Here is an 18,979-nt window from a genome sequence, read left to right as displayed (position 1 = left end):
AAATCCTATTAAACATATGCGGCATACTCCATTCACTGAATAATAGGAGGAATCTATTGAACTTCAGTTTAACTTGATATGGTTACATTTTGTACCTCTGCTTTACACATCCACTCCCATGGTTCCTTCTGCCTTGGTTTAGGCACCAGCATCATCAAGGTCTTTGATGATGCTAGTGCCTTTTGTAAGCCCCTTTAATGTTCTCTGAATTTAGCAAAAATGTAATGTTATTTATTATAATTATTTAAAGGATTAATTAAATAATACTAACTCCCTCTTGCTGTCCTATTACATAAAACACACAGATAAAACACACACATGCATTCACTATCAAGTTATTTTGACATTTCCATTCCTTGCAGTGGTCATGAGCTTTTTGATGTTCAGGAAGAGGCCAAATTTCTCACTTTTTCTTTAATCCCTTTGATTAGATGTTTCAGGCCTTCTTTGGTTTCTGAGAGTTGTGTCATCAGCATATGGAAGACTGTTGATGTTCCTCCAATCTTTACTCCAGTTTTTGATTCTTCAAGTTCCAGCTTCCCTCATGATCACTTCAGTATACAGGTTGAACAAGAAAGGTGAAAGAATGCAACCTTGTTGTAATCCTTTCTCTATTTTGAACCAATCAGTGTCTCCATGTGGTGTTCGCACAGTGGCTTCCTGATCTGTGTACAGTGACTGCACCAACTTGACCAGTTGCGCTGGGACCCCCAGGTCTTCTAGGGTTCTCCACAGCTTGTCACGATTGATACAACTGAAGGCTTTCTTGTAGTCAATAAAGCAAATGTTCTTTTGATATTCTTTAGATTTTTCCATGATCCAGCATAGATTTGCAGTATGGTCACAAGTGCCATGACCTCTTCTGAAGCCAGCTTAAACATCTGATAATTCCCTTTCAATCGTTGGTGTCACACATTCTTAAGGGGATGTGCATATTCTTAAGGGGAATCTTGCTAGCATGAGGGATGAGGGCAATTGTGAAATAATTGGAGCAATCCTTGGAGTTGCCCTTTTTTGGCAATGGAATGAACACTGATCGTTTCCAGTCCTGTGGCCATGAGTTCGTTTCCCATGTTTTCTGGCACAAAGCTGTGATGGTTGTGGTCGTATGGGCCTCAGCAATTCTGCGGGGATGGTATCAGCACCTGAAGCCTTGTTGTTTGGCAGTTGGCTCATTGCCCACACAACTTCTTCCTGAAGGATGGCTGGTTCTACTTCTGCTACTCTTTCTTCATCATCCTGAGAAGGCTGGGCCTCTTTTTTGCTGACATACAGCTCTTCTGTATATTCTTGCCATCTGTTCTTAACACCTTTTTGGTGAGACAGTGCTTTCCCTTGCTTTTGTTGATGTTGGTGTTCGAATCCTTTTGACTTGTGCAAATGCATTCCTGGTGTGGCCCTTCATGCAGTCCTCTTCTAGCTGCTTGCAATGCTGGTCCCAGTAAACTTTGTTGTCTTTCCTTGCTGCTCTTTTGAAATCCACATTCAATCTCCTTGCTTCCTCCCATTTGCCTGCTGCTTTAGCTGCTTTTCTTCGCTCAGCTATTCTGATGGTTTCATCAGAAGCTGCTTGCACTTTTTCTCTGACTTCTTGTATGGTATGTGTTCAACTGCTATTTCAATGATGGTCGATTGAATTTCTTGCCACAGTTCTATGGAACTCTATAAATAAGGTGTCATTAGAACTGGCAGGAGTAGGGGGGTGATTGTGACCAGCAGGGTTTTTAAATGTGATTTTTCAAGAAACCTCAGCTCATAATTCAGGAGCATAGAAACAGCAAGTGGTTGGCAGCTGGCAAGGAAAACAGTACTATGTCCAGAGTGACATGGTACTGGCTGAGAATAAATATCAATGCAACAGGAGACATATTAATTACAGAATCATAGAACATTGGGGTTGGAAGTGATCTTGGAGATAATCTAGTCTAATCACCTTCCCAGTGTCCTTTGGCAGGAGAATCAAATAATCTAACATTTAGGACAGAGAAATCCTGAACAGCAAGTAAGATTTTAAAATCAAGGATAGCAAACGGTCAGCTACATACCGTACAGTAGTTTCCAGAGCAATAGTGTCTTCAGGAGTTCACTTGATTTCACCAGTGTTACATACTGAAAGAAAAGGGGCTTTAGGAAAAGTTCCTGAACCTCAAATACAGCACCTGTGCAGGCAATACTGCCATATAACTGGTAGAGGCTAAATATATAAGAAATTGCTCCCGAGCTCAAGTCCCTCTTTGTCAACTGGAATCAAATAATTTAATTTTTATATATTTTGAAATTACTTCATGTAAATGTATAACTATTTACATAAAATAATGTAATGTTAATTTTTATTTATAATGAAGGGGGGAGATATGGTATGCTTCTGTTACTTTAAGGGAAGTCCCAGAATGAATTAATCATGGTTAAAACCAGGGACAGAACATTGTATGTGATTTGTCTTGAGTATGCTGTTGTTTTACTGAGATGGGCTGTTCTGCTAAGAAAAAACAGTATTTTGCAATATATACTCTCCTGTCACCTCCTTGAATATAGGGAAAATATTTACGGCCTTTTTTTCTACACTGTAAGGTTGCAAATGGAGAGGACTACAGTACTGTGCTTTTTTGGGTCCTAATTTCAGGTGGTCCTGTTGATGCCTGTCTTTTCATTCAAACTGATCTGTTTTTTATAGACAAGAGTGGAAGTCCAGACTTATTTTATTTATTTGCATTTATCTATTTGTCAATTAGGCAAATGGAAAAAAAAAAACTAATTCTTGGGGCAGAATATGCATTTACCAAACCAACCATGTACTGACCTCTACAGGGGACTCATTCTCTGAAAGCAAGCTTGAAGAAAGTATCAAACCCAAGGAATGCCCAGGGTCCAAGTCCAGCACAGCTGGCAGGGAAGACCAACCCTTGCAAATGTCAGACTTACAGCCCAACTATAACCCAAAAGCCTCTGCACCATCATTATTGCTGCTGAGCAGACTTGTATTTTGGATGGAGTTGAAGCCATGTCTGAGGGCGGTAGCTTGCTCAGTTGGACAGCAACCCAGTGCTGGGAACAACATCTTGGCTGCCCCTATGACCACCTGCTACAATCTTTGCCAGGTACTCCTAGGACTGACTACCTGGGCCCAGACCCAATTTGTATCTGTTCTTGTTGTTCTTTTGTACATTCTTTCAGTGTTTCAAAATATTGAAATTACTGCTACTTTAGTTGATGCCATAATTATTGCTAGACCTTGAGCTCATTCACACAGCTACTTGCCATATTTTCCTACTGTCCCAGAGTGGAAAGAAATTATGTTGGCATAAATCACACTGTCCCCACAGCATTCCTTTCATGGACCTTTACAGTCTTGCTGTGCTACTCTTTGTACAGCTCCTCCATATGATGCTGCAAGGGCAGCAATTAGCAGTTGTCCCTAGCTGTAATTCTATTTGTGGGAAAAGCCACCACCAATCACTGTACAGAATGGATACCAGGGTGGTACTTGGTGCTCTGTCCACCCTTTTCTTTACCAAAGGACTGTCAGCTTCCACTAGATGAGAGCAAAGAGTTTGTCTCTGATAAAAGCAATCTGTTAAATCACCTGGATTTGTGCAGCCCAGATGCAGCTGTTGCATAAGTGTTCCTGGAACTGGAGTTCAAGAAAGGGAGTTAGGTACGTGTGAAAAATGTATTCAGCTGCAGGGTAGTCTTAGGTCAATCAACCAGTCAAGCACTAGATGACAGCAAAGATTTTGTCTCTCTTAGCTGCCATCTAGAGATCATCCAGATCTCAGAAATTGATATGAAGTAGCTGGATAAGTGTTGAAGAAATGGAATCTGAGAAATTATTTTACAGTATATTGTGTCAGCTCACAAATACACATAGCTCTGACATAAAAGAGTAGGGAAGGAAAAATATATAGCTGTATGTTAAAGCTATCCATCTTTACCAAATTACCTTTGTGATGGAGTGACCCTTTTAGAAGACCATCCCACGAGGAGAGGAACTGAGGGGTCAGGGCTTCTCTGAGAACAGAGGTTACTAGGAAGAGAGTTGACCAGTGCACATGCTACAGAATGACAAAAGCAAAGTCCTTTCAATTGCACTTGCCTTAAACCTGGGTTGAAGGAGTCAGTTTCTGGGCTTTACACTCTCTAGGATGATAATCAACATGATTGAAAAAGAAAGGGAAGTGGCTATCAAAGTCGGGTTTTGGTTTCTTCTGCAGCCAAGGCAGAACTGCAGAGGGCCATCACACAGCAGATCTGCTGTGTCAATTTTAACTGCTTCACCTCTTGCCCGCCTCCTCCATGTACCATGGATTGTCAGGTCAGAGAAAACATTACTTTCATGCTGAAACATGCTGGACCAGCTTCAGCTTGTCTCATAACGGGCTATGTATGAGATGGAAGGCATGCCCTGCTGTGAGGACATGCCCTCAGCAAAGAGTAAGTGAGGTATTTTAATATAGCACTAAACCAGCTGAGTTGATGAGCCTCCTACCTCTCTTTTACTTTCTGGCTGCTTGCTGTTTGGCTAGATGGAAGACTCAAACTTAGCACCAAGTCCTACCACCGGAAAGCCACAGGACAATCAATAGGATAACTTACAGCCTTTTGCAGCTACTTATGACTCATGCCTTTTTTATTTCAAATGAAACCATTTGGGTATAAAAATTTACTTTAAAGGGTATATGTATTTGTATGGGCAACTATGCATACTGAACTAGGAACTGGACAGGTGGACAAATATTTGTGGTGGCTTGATCCAGTTCAGTCTAAGGTTAGCTCTTTAAATTGCTATAATGGATAAGAACCATACTTAAACCACTTTTTAACCTATAAAGACTCTACATGAAAGGTATAGTTCCTGGCACAGAAGATGCAAAAGAGACCTCAGAAGCTAAAATAGAGCTGAACTTTGCCAAGGAGGCAGGTTCTGAGGCTCATTCATGTCTCCTGTTGATCCCCCTCCAGCCTACTAGTGTTAGTAATGCTAGATGTGGGCATAGTCCCAGTATGAGTTCTGTGCTTCATGTGCTCCACATTTGTATTCCTGGAGTCAGAAGCAGAAGGAACTAGTTGAGTAAGAACCTGGTCTTAAGGGAACCCATTCATGGCCACAGTGGAAAGGAGTAGGACAATATTACCTCCCTAAGTCCTATAACAGTTCTATCCATTCAGACTGCCTGGCCTAGCTGTGAAAACTTCCAAGTATTTCCCTGAGTAACAGCCAGATAGGTACTATCTAGATACGTTCCATGTCCCTGTACTTCTCAACTTTTCTTCAGTTTCTCCACCACCTCCTTCAAGATCAAACACAGCTCCTTCATGGCTAAAAGTCCAAGTTCAGATGGAGAGTATATTTCCAGGAATCTCTTTTCCCTGCCTGTATCCTTGTGTTGATGCCTAGGGCATAAAAGAATTCAATGGACAGCTTTCAACACTAATGCCTTGATGGCTGTGGGGGTGGCATTCCCAATTGACAGGCTGGTTTTAGGGCCATCCTGATGGTGTGATGAACGGTCTGATTTGCTAGTGCTGCCTTCCAAGATAGGGAGACCAAAGCGTTTGGTTTGTCTCTCTTGTGCAGCTGGTGTAATCACCAGAAGGCAGCAGAGCAATTTGAAGATGGCCCGTCTCATATCCTTACTGGTCAAGGTATAAATGATGGGATTAAGGAGAGAATTAATCATAGCTAAGCCCAAGAAATAGTCTGCCTTGTACAATACACTGCAGGCCTGGGCCTGGCATGCAACATCAAGCAATAGGAGGAGGAAGAGAGGTAACCAGCAAGCAATAAAAGTGCCCACCACAATAGTTACTGTCTTCAACAGGGCCATGTACTTCTGGGACTTCTTAAGCATACCCTTGTGAAGACTCCCCAGACGCTGCCCATTGAATTTGACCATGTGATAGATGCGGGCATAAAGCACTACAATAGAGACCAGGATAGCCAAGAAAACAGTGATACAAAAGAGGACATAATGCTTGGTATAGAGGGGCAACACAGTAGAACATTCAGGAAGTTTTTCAATGCAGTTCCAACCCAAAATTGGCAGCACTCCAAGCAAGACAGAAGCCATCCAGCTGGCCCCCACTAACAAGAACATCCGTCCTTTCTTGTCCCTATGGTACAGTCTCATGCGGACCATAGTGATGTGCCGCTCAATGGCAATTGCAAGGAGGCTGAGGACAGATGCCGCCAGTGTGACAAAGACCCCACCTTCCCGTAAGAACCACTGCACGGGAGTCAGTTTGAGAGTGTTGGGCCCCGACATGATGATATTGGCAGTGTAAGCCACTCCAGCAAGCAAGTCTGACAGTGTCAAATTTCCAATCAGATAGTACATGGGTGAGTGGAATTTCTTGTTCCTCCAGATAGCCAGCAAGACCATTAGGTTCTCCAGCACAATGAACGTACACACAACAAGAAAGAGGATGGCATCAGCCTTGAGGCTGCCTTTGTATTTACTGGCATGGAGCTTGCCTGTGTAGTTATAGTGCAAGGAAATTATGTTGTTATTATGGTAGTCTTGGTAGAACGGCATCAGGTAATATGGAGACTTCATGCTTGTGGAATCCATCCCATTGATGTTGCTTTCACCTTAGATTCACAGGTTTACATAGTATTGCAGAGTCCTTTCCATCATCTTGTGCTGAAGGAGAAAGAAAATTGTTTTCACAAACAGCAAGTTCTTTTCATTCTTTCTTGATGGAACCTAGAAATTCAACAAGAAATCCATTTGAGTTATAGCTAAATGCCATCCCAGAGTTTTAGCTGTAGTGTTCTATAACTGGCTACTAATTGTGATGACTATATAATGCCTCCAATATGTCTCTTAATAGAAATTGCTAGGGAACACAAGGAGAGGCTATTACTGCAGTTATATCTTACATTTTTATTCCCAAAAGCATCTAGAAATGGAACCTTGGCTGATTCAGCTTGGCTCTTCCTATATTCTTATTGAAAGTCAGACCACAGGGTCTTCTAATTAAACTTTCATCAATCTGGAAGTACATTTCCCCTCATTCTGACTAGTCTGGATATGATGGGTGATGGGACTTGTGGTTCCATATGCCTGGAGGAAACCAGTTTGGTGGAGTTGGAGCTGGTTTTAACCCCTTACTGATAGCACTATCTAGGAATTAGGACCCGAACTGAATTGGAACCCTTTATATACTCAGAACTGGTCTGTATGAAATGCTAAGCCATGGTAAGATTAAGATTAGTATAACATCTGAATCTGGACTATATATTAAATGGTTAATTTGATAATAAAGTATTGGATATTTTATTTGTTGCATTTACAGTCTAGTGTTTTGTATTTCTGTTTCTCACACTGGCTGGTCATTGACTACAATGAACAATAATAATATCACGTTAAATTGTGGTAAAGCAGAGCAACTTAACCATGGTTTGTAATCATGTTTTGGTTTTCTTAGCTTAAAAACTGCACTACAATACTGCCCCTCCCCAATGTGTAGTAGTCCCATTTCTATCAGACAACTATGAATTAGTCCCTCCCTGCCAAAATCGTAGGGGTTAGGAAACTGAGCAGCTACCACCAAAAAACTTGTTTGATATCACCCAATATGAATGTCTAAGATCTTCTGCTTTGTCTGGGGTGATTTCCCAGATCTGTTACCTATAATTTATAGTAAACCAGATTTAGTAAGTCATGTGAATCTGACATGATCTGCTACATTCTCAAAGCCTTCAACAGTTTTCACATATCAACCTTAGCCATAACGTTGAGGGTTTTTAAACATTTGTAAACTTAGTGCATTATGTAAACCCAACTAACTTTGGCTTCTTCAACAAAACTCCATTAAAACAAATGGCTGCATTCACATAACCGACTAAACCATAAATCATGGTTGCTGGACAATGGCCAAACCCAAACCATACAAACCACACTATGGCTTACTTCAATATAACATTATATAATCAACAGGAGTGCATGCCAGTTGAACCTCTGGGAAAATATAGTATGCTGAAAACTGTGGATAACACGTGTGTGTGTGTATCACTATAGAAAGAAAAAGCCTGTGATCTAGTGAATTCATCTTGTGTAGTAAGGGATTGTTTGCTTTGCCCACTGCCTTCCAAGCCCATTTCACATTGCATATAATTAATGAAAAATGGTTCTCCCAGCCTGCCAAGTTTAGTAACATGCCACTGAGACCCTTGCTATAGAGAAAAGCCCACAGATGCAATTTTGCTGCTGTGCTATCCTCACAGGGCTTGTTGGCATGCCACACTTCTCAGGACTTATTAGAATGCTGCTGAAGAGGGTTTGGCATCATAGTGTGAACAGAAACATGCTGAAGCTTTCAATTCATCTGTCAACTGATCTTCTCTTGCAACTTCCCCATTAGCAGCCTATTGGGAAGTGTATTTTCCAACCTGCTAGACAAATGTACACAGATCTACTGTACGTGGACAAATACATAGATTTTGTATGTCAAATCACAATTCTAGCTTGACTTCTAATGTCTACCTGCATATGTCTGTGATTTTGTTTTGTTTCTTTGTTTTATTGGCAACAAAGTAGAAGGGGCTTGACTTGTCTTTTGGGGAAACAGTTTTGGGTTGCCACTCTAGACTATAGCCCTGTAAACCAGGATATATCAGCTCCTGAGCATATAACATTTTGATCACAGCATTTAAATAAAAGGTGAAATATTTGTTTCACTGAAGATAAAGCCAAACATTAATCTTTGAATATTAATTAGAACCCCTTCATGGATCACTGCCTTGTCGTGGCGAAGGGGCTTCCGTAACTCAGTGAAGCCATGAGCTATACCGTGCAGGGCCACCCAAGACGGACAGGTCATGACAGAGAGTTCTGACAAAATGGGGTCCACTGGAGAAGGAAATGGCAACCCACTCCAGTATCCTTGCCAAGAAAACCCCATGGACAATGTTGAAAGGCTAAAAGTTATGACACCGGAAGATGAGCCCCTCAGGTCGGAAGGTGTCCAATATGCTACTGGGGAAGAGCCGAGGGCAATTCCAAGTAGCTCCAGAAAGAGTGAAGCGGCTGGGCCAAAGCCGAAAGGACGTTCAGCCGTGGATGTATCTGGAAGTGAAAAGAAGGTCCGATGCTGTAAAGAACAATATTGTATAGGTACCTGGAATGTAAGAACCAAGTCAAGCTGGATGTGGTCAAACATGAGATGACAAGATTGAACATCAACATCTTGGGAATCAGTGAATTGAAATGGACGGGAATGGGTGAATTTAATTCAGGTGACCATTATATCTACTACTGTAGGCAAGAAACCCTTAGAAGAAATGGAGTTGCACTCATAGTCAATAAGGGAGTGGGAAAGGCAATAATGGGGTACAACCTCAAAAACAACAGAATGATCTCAGTGCGTATCCAAGGCAAACCATTCAACATCACAGTAATCCAAGTCTATGCCCCAACCACTGATGCCAAAGAAGCTGAAGTTGACTGGTTCTATGAAGACCTACAACACCTTCTAGAACTAGCACCAAAAAAAGATGTCCTTTTCATCATAGGGGATTGGAATGCTAAAGTAGGAAGTCAAGGAGTAATGGGAATAACAGGCAAGTTTGGCCTTGGAGTACAAAATGAAGCAGGGCAAAGGCTAATAGAGTTCTGTCAAGAGAACAAGCTAGTCGTAGCAAACACTCTTTTCCAACAACACAAGAGACAACTCTACACATGGACATCACCAGATGGTCAATACCGAAACTAGATTGATTACATACTTTGCAGCCAAAGATGGAGAAGCTCTATACAGACAGCAAAAACAAGACCAGGAGCTGACTGTGGCTCAGATCATGAGCTTCTTACTGCAAAATTTAGGCTTAAATTGAAGAACGTAGGGAAAACCACTAGACCACTCAGGTATGACTTAGATCATATTCCTTGTGAGTACACAGTGAAGGTGATGAATAGATTTAGGGGATTAGATTTGGTAGACGGAGTGCCTGAAGAACTATGGATGGAGGTCCGTAACATTGTACAGGAGGCAGCAACTAAAACCATCCCAAAGAAAAAGAGATGCAAGAAAGCAAAATGGCTGTCTGATGAGGCTTTACAAATAGCTGTGGAAAGAAGGAATGCGAAAAGCAAGGGTAAAAGGGAAAGATATAAGCAACTGAATGCAGATTTCCAGAGAATAGCAAGGAGAGATAAGAAGGCCTTCTTAAATGAACAATACAAAGAAATCGAGGAAAACAATAGAATGGGGAAGACTAGAGATCTCTTCAAGAAAATCGGAGATATCAAAGGACGTTTAGTGCAAAGATGGGCATGATAAAGGACAAAAAAGGCAGGGACCTAACAGAAGCAGAAGAGATTAAGAAGAGGTGGCAAGAATACACAGAAGAACTATACAAGAAAGATCTTAATGTCCCTGATGTCCACGCTGGTGTGATCACTGACCTTGAGCCAGACATCCTAGAGAGTGAAGTCAAGTGGGGCTTAGGAAGCATTACTAACAACAAAGCCAGTGGAGATGACAGTATTCCAGCTGAGTTATTTAAAATACTAAAAGATGATGGTGTTAAAGTGCTGCACTCAATATGCCAGCAAGTTTGGAAAACGCAACAGTGGCCACGGGATTGGAAAAGGTCAGTTTATGTTCCAATTCCAAAGAAGGGCAATGCCAAAGAATGGTCAAACTATCGCACAATTGCACTCATTTCACATGCTAGCAAGGTTATGCTCAAAATCCTACAAGCTAGGCTTCAGCAGTACGTGAACCGAGAACTACCAGATGTACAAGTTGGGTTTCGAAGAGGCAGAGGAACTAGAGATCAAATTGCCAACGTTCGCTGGATCATGGAGAAAGCACAAGAAAAACATCTACTTCTGCTTCATTGACTATGCAAAAGCCTTTGATTGTGTGGATCACAACAAACTGTGGCAAATTCTTAAAGAGATGGGGATACCAGACCACCTTACCTGTCTCCTGAGAAATCTGTATGCGGGCCAAGAAGCAACAGTTAGAACCGGTCATGGAACAACCGATTGGTTCAAAATAGGGAAAGGAGTACGACAAGGCTGTATACTGTCACCCTGCTTATTTAACCTATATGCAGAGTACATAATGAGAAATGCCAGACTGGAAGACTCACAAGCCGGAATTAAGATTGCAGGGAGAATCATCAATAACCTCAGATATGCAGACGATACCACCCTAATGGCAGAAAGTGAAGAAGAACTAAAGAGCCTCTTGATGAGGGTGAAAGAGGAGAGTGCGAAAGCTGGCTTGAAACTCAACATTAAAAAAACTAAGATCATGCCATCTGGACCCATCAGTTCCTGGCAAATAGAAGGGGTAGAAATGGAAGCAATAACAGACTTCATTTATTTGGGCTCCAAGATCACCGCAGATGGAGACTGCAGCCATGAAATTAAAAGACGCTTGCTCCTTGGGAGGAAAGCAATGGCAAACCTAGATAGCATATTAAAAAGCAGAGACGTCATCTTGCCGACAAAGATCCGCATAGTCAAAGCTATGGTTTTTCCAGTAGTGATGTATGGCTGTGAGAGCTGGACCATAAAGAAGGCTGAGCGCCGAAGAATTGATGCCTTTGAACTGTGGTGCTGGAGAAGACTCTTAAGAGTCCCCAAGACTGCTAGGAGGTCAAACCAGTCAATCTTAAAGGAAATCAATCCTGACTGCTCATTGGAAGGATTGATAATGAAGCTCAAGCTCAGATACTTTGGTCACCTAATGCGAAGAGAGGACTCTTTGGAGAAGACCCTGATGCTGGGAAAGATTGAAGGCAAAAGGAGACGAGGACAGCAGAGGATGAGATGTTTAGATAGCATCACTGAAGCAATGAGCAAACTCAGGGAGGCAGTGAAGGACAGGAAGGCCTGGCGCAATATGGTTCATGGGGTCATGAAGAGTCGGACACAACTTAACGACTGAACAACAAAAATTAATTAGAAAATCAACAGCTAATTAAGCTACCTTAATCTTCAATAACTTGAGCCAGTCAACTTTATTTTCCTTTTATCTCCCACTCTTCTTCCAAATAATATTTAGCAACATATTCTGTCCTAAAGTGCCCCATTCCCAGTGCTATTCCATTGATTCCCATACCACCCTGTAAAATGCAAAAATCTTCTGGCAGTTAGTTAAACAAACCATACAGGCTACAGAACAACATAACCCCCCTCCCAAGTACTAAGTCAAGCACAGCAGTTATTAGTATCATTTAATTTCCAATACCAGAACTCTGGCAGGTGAAGATACTAATCAGCAACTTACCTTCTCTGATTTGACTTTCTAAATAGTCGGTACACATTGTCAACAACTCTGAGCACAGACCCTCCATCTACAGCTATATTTTCAAACTGCTCAGGGGCAATAGCAGTACGCTAACAGCCACCCTTCCAAGCAAAACAAACTTCCGCTGAACACTGAGCTCCCCTTCTGTTGAGGTACCCACCCCTTCATTCTTCTCTTTCTTACACTTGGAAAAACCTGCCCTCACCCATTATCACTCCTGAGTCTGCCACAGTGCAAGAAAGCTGATTTCTCTGATTATGTTGGGCAATGTAGCTACCACATCACCAGGGTTCATTCCATCCTAGGATGCCCCTAGACCTCCTTCTGGTCACTGGTCCTTGTTTTCCTATTTTTCTGTTTAAAAAATTGAGAAAAACTGAAAAAGAATCAATATTTGCTCTTATATCACCCTTTGCTGATCTAAATTTACTTCACTATTTTAAGAATGTAGGGTACAACATACGTTGATTTCTTTATACAATGTTCATGTTTGATCTATTTATTAAAGTATAACCTACTTAGACAATAATTACTTTTATAACTGAATTTATTTTGAAGTGTTTTAATTTGGAACTATAAGCTGTGGAATTCTAAGAAACCTAGGTTCTCTAAATGTTGGCATTTAGACAAGTTGGAAAAATAATATTTAAAACAGAAATAAGTATCATCCTGATAAGAAAAAATAATTATTTCCTTCGAGGCTTGATCAAGAATAGGTACACCCACCTCTAGATAAAGGTCAATACTGCACAAGCAAATCAGACACTGAATCCTCTTTCCTTCCTCCTTTGATGGTATTCAAAATGGAGAAAATAAGGCCAACCATTTTTAGCAAATATGCGATTAAAACCTGACAGTACAGTCAGAGGGTGCTCCTGGAGTTGGAAAAAATGGGTTTGAACAGCTACATCTAATCTAGGGGACCCAGTGCCCAGCATATGCCCCTACCTGCTCCCCACCAGAGCAAGACCTATGTTTCCTTGCCCTCATTCGTGCATAGCCTGCTTCCCCCAGGTTGTGGTTCTAATGCAAGTCCTCCCAGGTGATGCACCAGGAATTCCTGCACAGGGACTTCCAGATTTAGTTTCTGTCTGAGGAAACTTACTTCCCCAGTTCTTGGTTCCTCAGTGAGCAAAAAAGATTCCCATCCTCTGGGATGTGCTGGATATTCCTCCTATCTCTCCTCCCAGTCCAAAGGCAGATAAGCTCCCTATTCTATGTGGAAAACAAGTTGATGTTTCCCTCTCCAAGCTGCGCCTAAGAAGCTCTCTATATCAGTCTTCACAGTAAACAACAAGGGAAAACAAGCTACTATGACATTAAATAAAACACATACATGTTAGCAGTGGACCTAGTTAGTATAATTAATTGTCTGAGTACAGGGATGGCCAGCTTTTTCAAGAGCCTGGATTTTTTTCCTCCTCAAAAGCTGCTATGGGGCAGATCCCCTGATACTGATGGCATTCCCCTCCCACTCACTGGGAATAGGCCAGCTAGAAGGAGTACAACTCCCAAGGTTGAAAAACTGATGATTTGTTTTTTTCCCAGATAACTACAGCAGATTTCATGAGCTTAATGAGAAATTAGCTCAGAGCCTCTGAATCACTGCAAAGACCACTGAGTGATCTTCTGAGTCTCAAAGGAAAAAAACTTCTGGGCAGTGAGAAAACATGGCACGTTGCTTTTGGGCTGGTTAGTGCAGCTCACTGGGTTGCTAAACTGGCAGAGAAATTGATAGATTCAAGATGAGCATGCAAGAAAAGTGGACAAACCCAAGCAGAGATGATTCAGGCACACTGTGTTTCTCTGTACAGTTTATTCCCAGCAGCTTTTTACGAAGCAGCTCACCATTCCTGGCTCAACAGGAGGAGATGCACCCAGCAAAGTCTTCAAAACCTAACGGATAATAATGTATCCACACAACACTCTTAACCTAGCTACTGAATCCTTGATTATCAGCAGCAGAGCCCTGTAATTTAAGAAACCATTACATTACCATCCAGATCTATTCTGTCCATCAGCTCCAGAATGAGGCAGTCACTGTAAATCTTCATTCCCAAAAGTCTCCCTGTTAATATGAGCCTCCGCCCAATGAGTTTCTCCAGTGTAAACCTAAAGTTCCAAAGAGCATCCTGAACAAACTATTAACTACAAGGGATATGCTTCTGTTGACCTCTCCCATTAATTGTAAACCCCATAAGCTGTAGTTTTGAGAACTATACTGAGACAGATTTTAGAAACTAAACAGAAAAAATAATTGTACCCAATTATTTATGAAATACTGTTCAAAGAGTTTTAATATGTTGTTACTGGCCCTGAATCCTGTCACAGCTTCCCAATAAATGTACAGCAAGCAAAGTAGTCTTAAGAGCGTGGTTCATAAAACCTTTTCCCAATACTACAGCGCTCCCACTTATGGAAAACTTATCCGTGAAGGATTCTTGGATTTTTTTTCTCTCCTTTCACACACAGATCTCTGGTAAGAGAGAGGAAGCAGCTTCTGACAGCAAACTAACTGTTCAAAAGCTGAGCAACTGAGTTCAAGGTGGGGTCAGTTCTGAAGGGTGAGAGAAAATAAGAGATGAATGTGGGACAGAGGAAGAAGAAAGATTCTCAGGATGGAAACTGTAAAGCTTGGGGTATTCACAAGCACCCTCTGGCTGAAAGTGTGGGTAAAATGCCTCATCAACGCCTAAAATCCTTCTGAGATTATATTTGTACTAGTCTTTAGCAAAGCTTCAGACAGCAGAGAACTGCCCTTGACTTTGCAGATGTATGCTAAAATGAAAGAATGAGAACAGAAAGAAGGGAAAACACAGAAATCAAAGTTGGTTAATTGCTGCACAAAGCTAACACCTACCAGCCAAATGGGCAGCATTGTGGCAGGTTTTCAGTCACAATGTGCTGACTGAAATGAAGAGACACAGATGTTGCACATTACCCAAAGAAAAACATTCTGTGTGCAATTTAATTCAGCAGCAGAATTTAGCTAGAACTATATTCCACAGTATCTCAATTAAGTCTTAAGTCAGAAAGTCCTGGCTGTAAAATCCTAGAAAGTCATAACTAGAGAATGTTCAGAGCATGTCTGGAATGTCTGTCACAGGAAAAAGGGCAAAGAAACTTAGGGCACTTAACACTGACCAGGTAATCAGCTTTCATGGTATATGACGGTGGTCCACAAAAGTTTAGGCCATGATATATTTGTTGATCTCTCGGATGCCACATGACTCGTTATAATGTAGTTAGAGAAGTCCACAACAGATTAATTGGACCAATGATCTGCCAGCCTTGACACCTTAAATAGAAGCAAAAGAAATCTTTACACATTCCTAAATATCCTGTATGAGATACAGTACCAAAAGTTGTTCAAACATGGGATTCAGAATAGCTGCATCTTTTCACTCTGTCAAAAGCATGTGCAGTCATTTTCTGTCCTCAAAGCCACTGGGGAAAAGCCAAGGCAGATCCTGGCAGGAAAGGGATGGGGGGCATCAAACACCCCACCCTGCAGCTTCACAGACCATTTCACCATCATTGCTGGGCAGTAAATACCCACGAATTAAAAATAATGGGAAGGTACCACGCAATCAGGGAATGTCTCCCAAGCAAGAGGACCAAGCAACAAGAAACCCCTTTCGTTCCAGCACACAAACCAAGGGCGGCTGCCGTCCACAGATAGGTTGGTCTTGCCCTCTTCACAGTGGATCTTGAACTGAATAGGCAAGCCAAGGCTGCACGGCAAAGAAAAAAGCTCCACGAGGCTCCCTTTCGTGCTCTGCAGGGCATGCATCCGTGGTGGCTCCCTTCTTCCCCTTCCTGGTTATCAACGCTTCATTTTATCAGGGGGTGGAGGAAGTGCCTAACTACACTGAATGGAAAAGACCTGAGATCCTCACAGCCAGGGGGACATAGGTAGGTGCCCTTCTGCTCCTGCCCCTCTCCCGCCTTGTGTCATTGCACTGGGTTTTACCAGCGTACACCTTCTGGGAGCTTACCAGGAGACGAGTAATGGAAGAGGGCACCTCCTTTTTTACAATCTCTTATCCCTGGAATTCCACACCAGATTTGTGTGGGATTAACTTCTTTCTCAATCTTCCAATTCCTCCTCCCAGTCCATCCTTCCCACAAAACTCTTGCTTAATTCCCAAGTCACTCCCTAACTCTTTCAATATTTGTATTTACTATTGTTGCTCTTTCCAACTCTTAATTGTTTCCCAGCTCTGTGTTTAGAAGATAAGCATCTTGGGGCAGAGGCTTTTCCTTCTTTGTTTAAAGCATATATATTGAATTGAAAGTTTATTACTACAGTCAAAGGACCCAAGAACAAACATAATAACAAAGAAAGAAAACAGCATACATTTTGACATTTCATGGGAAACAAATCATTCAGAAAATAGTTTCTTCCTACTTCCTACTTCTAATATATTATATATTGCTGAGCACTGGGATAAATGAGAAAAATATGTAATCGTTACAGAAAAAAGACATTGGTGACAGGGTAAAAAGAGAGCCAGAGCCATTTGTCAAACCCCTAAAAGGCTGCCAAGAAATTACTTGCACACATTACCACCAAGGTGATCTACCGACCCTCTGCAGAGTGAATGCTTCCTCGAAGGACCAGCAAAATACCCTCCCTTCCAGGGGTCTATTTAGAGGAACCTATTCGAGTACTTTAAGAAGGGGCATCCTGGTATTTCCAGGTTAGAATAAGAAAGTATACTTTCGTCTGAGAATATCCTAACCTAAAACCCGACGCGATTCCAGATTGCACGTTTGAATGGAGTGGCTTCGGCGGGGGCTGGGAGCCCTTGGTGAGCCCCAAGGTTCGGCTTAAAAATATTCGTTCCGTACTGCCCGGCCGAGAGAGACGGTGGGCCCTCCGCGATTCACCGACGGCGCTACTTGTTCCCAGCCTCGAGTCGCTCCCCACACCTTCGCGAAAAATGAGGTCATTGCGACCTACCTCGGGAGACTGCAGAAGGGACGCACAACCACGACGGCAAAAGGTGGGTCGTGCATTTCAGAAGTGCTGTCGAAGCGCTCTCGAGGAGCAAGCCTGCCCGCTCGCCCGCCTGGTCGAGTTTATCTCTGGAGAGAAGGGGCCGGGCTCCGTTGCCTGCTCTCCCCGGCTGCACCCAGCCTCGCGCTCGGGTTCGGCAAGCTGCCTCGGAGACACAGAGCTTTTCGGGTTCCGTTGCAAAGAAAACAAGGCAGAAGGGCCAAGCCAGGCTACGCCGTGCCCCGTCCCGCCTCAGCTCCCGACTTCCCGGGACTCGAGGTGGAGACGGCGGGGGATCGGCAGCGGCCGCAGGTTCTGAGCAACACCTCTGCCCCTCCCACCCACCGCGACCGCCGAAGATCCTGCGGGCAGCGTCGCAGCGAGGGGCAAAGGAGCAGGGCGCGGCGGGGCGCGGCGCTTCGGGGCTCGAAGCGCATCCCACGCGAAGAATCCCCTCAGGACGGAGGGATCCACCCCTTAATAGGTTCTGTCCTCCGGACTCAGCGGGAACTCCGTGCAAAGTTGCACCGCTATAGGGTGCGAAGGAGGGGGGCGGGAAACTCCTGCCGGTTGCTTGGGACGGAAGTTTTGCAAAATTTCGGCTCTGGGAACTAAGCGCGGGCAAGGACCGGATTTATCTGCAAATCGCTGACCCAGCTTCGCCCTCCAAAACTATTGCTGGGGGTGGAGGGCTAGCGGGTTGCTCTGGAGCGCAGCTCAAACGCTCCCGGAAGACTGCAGCGGGGAAAGCCATTTTGCACGTGCTAGGAGGTACCCTGTCCTCTTTTCACAAACTCCAGTTCTGATGTTTACACAGTATATCGGTTTCGGGGGAGCCGGGGTTTAGTTCCCGATACAGTTCTCGGTTCCTCGGTACTGCGATGCTCCGAGTCCAAGACATTTTGGCTCTCGCGGGCTCTCTCCCCCGCTTCCCCCCAGGAATAGCTGGACACGCCCAGATGACGATGAAGTTGGTTCCCAATTCTCTATTCTTTGTTTTGGATTCGTTTATATGGGGTTAGTATTGAAGGGCATTATTTTAATACACAATTTTTTATACTCTATATATATTTCACATAATGTATAAACATACATATAACAGTGCACTCTATCTTATAAAGGTTTAACTTGCTTTTGCCTTCTAAAGAGCACAGCGTTCCCCCCCCCCACCTCATCTCTTTGTTAAATGGCTGATTGTCTAAAAGTTGCAAAGAGAGAGGCCCCTGAATTCCACAGAGATAAGGAGGTGTTAACGCATGGTATTTCCTTGGTAACAAGAGAAGAAAGTTGAGCTGACTTTCTCCTTCTGGGATCCACCTTTCCTCCTCCCCAGACCATCCCTGCATTTCCTTGTATGGGTATGAGGGGATGTACTATCTGATTAAAAGTTTGTTACATTTGTAAACGTCTATAAAGCCTCTGATGTTTGTTTTGCAAGGTGTGGTTCAATCGGCATTCATTGCCACAATGTTGATTGGGCTCACCCAGATGTGTCTTGGCCAAAATATATCTGTTTACTTTCAAAGAAGTCTCGTCTCAATTTTTTTTATTTGGCTCTTTGAAGCTTGGGTAGCAAAGAGTGCCTTACAGTATGCAGTACTGCATATTTTCTTGCACAAAAGCTATTATTTTAATTAACGTTTTGAAGGGCAGAATATCCCTATTCCGGCGACATGTACAATACTTGAGATCTAGTACTTTTAGGCGCAG

At 42.9% G+C, this 18,979-nt stretch overlaps 1 protein-coding gene across 4 annotated transcripts; it reads right to left on the bottom strand.

The window, feature by feature from the left end:
• Positions 1-3,017: 3,017 nt before the first annotated feature.
• S1PR5 (sphingosine-1-phosphate receptor 5) lies at positions 3,018-18,261 on the bottom strand. Of its 4 annotated transcripts, none has more exons than XM_088137591.1 (3): positions 17,234-18,261; positions 15,412-15,565; positions 3,018-6,704 (listed from the first exon to the last, which is right to left on the bottom strand). In XM_088137591.1, the coding sequence occupies exon 3, from the start codon at positions 6,567-6,569 to the stop codon at positions 5,409-5,411; it is 1,161 nt and encodes a 386-aa protein (XP_087993717.1). In that variant the 5' UTR covers positions 6,570-6,704; positions 15,412-15,565; positions 17,234-18,261; the 3' UTR covers positions 3,018-5,408. The 4 variants fall into 4 exon arrangements, with proteins under 4 accessions (XP_087993717.1, XP_087993719.1, XP_087993718.1 ...); XM_088137593.1 differs by having other exon boundaries at positions 3,018-6,641; XM_088137592.1 differs by lacking the exon at positions 15,412-15,565.
• Between the last annotated feature and the right edge of the window lie 718 nt (positions 18,262-18,979).

This window comes from Python bivittatus, unplaced genomic scaffold (genome assembly GCF_059951505.1).
Source record: "Python bivittatus isolate LINGU-HERP-01145 unplaced genomic scaffold, Pbiv_v1 ctg000220_np1212, whole genome shotgun sequence".
NCBI classification, from domain to species: domain Eukaryota; kingdom Metazoa; phylum Chordata; class Lepidosauria; order Squamata; family Pythonidae; genus Python; species Python bivittatus.
The sequence above is the reverse complement of the archived record's forward strand: the minus strand, read 5'-3'. Positions and strand labels throughout refer to the sequence as shown.

Excerpts from the sequence above, each read along its gene's own strand:
- S1PR5 (XM_088137591.1), bottom strand. The coding sequence starts at position 6,569 with ATGGATTCCACAAGCATGAAGTCTCCATATTACCTGATGCCGTTCTAC.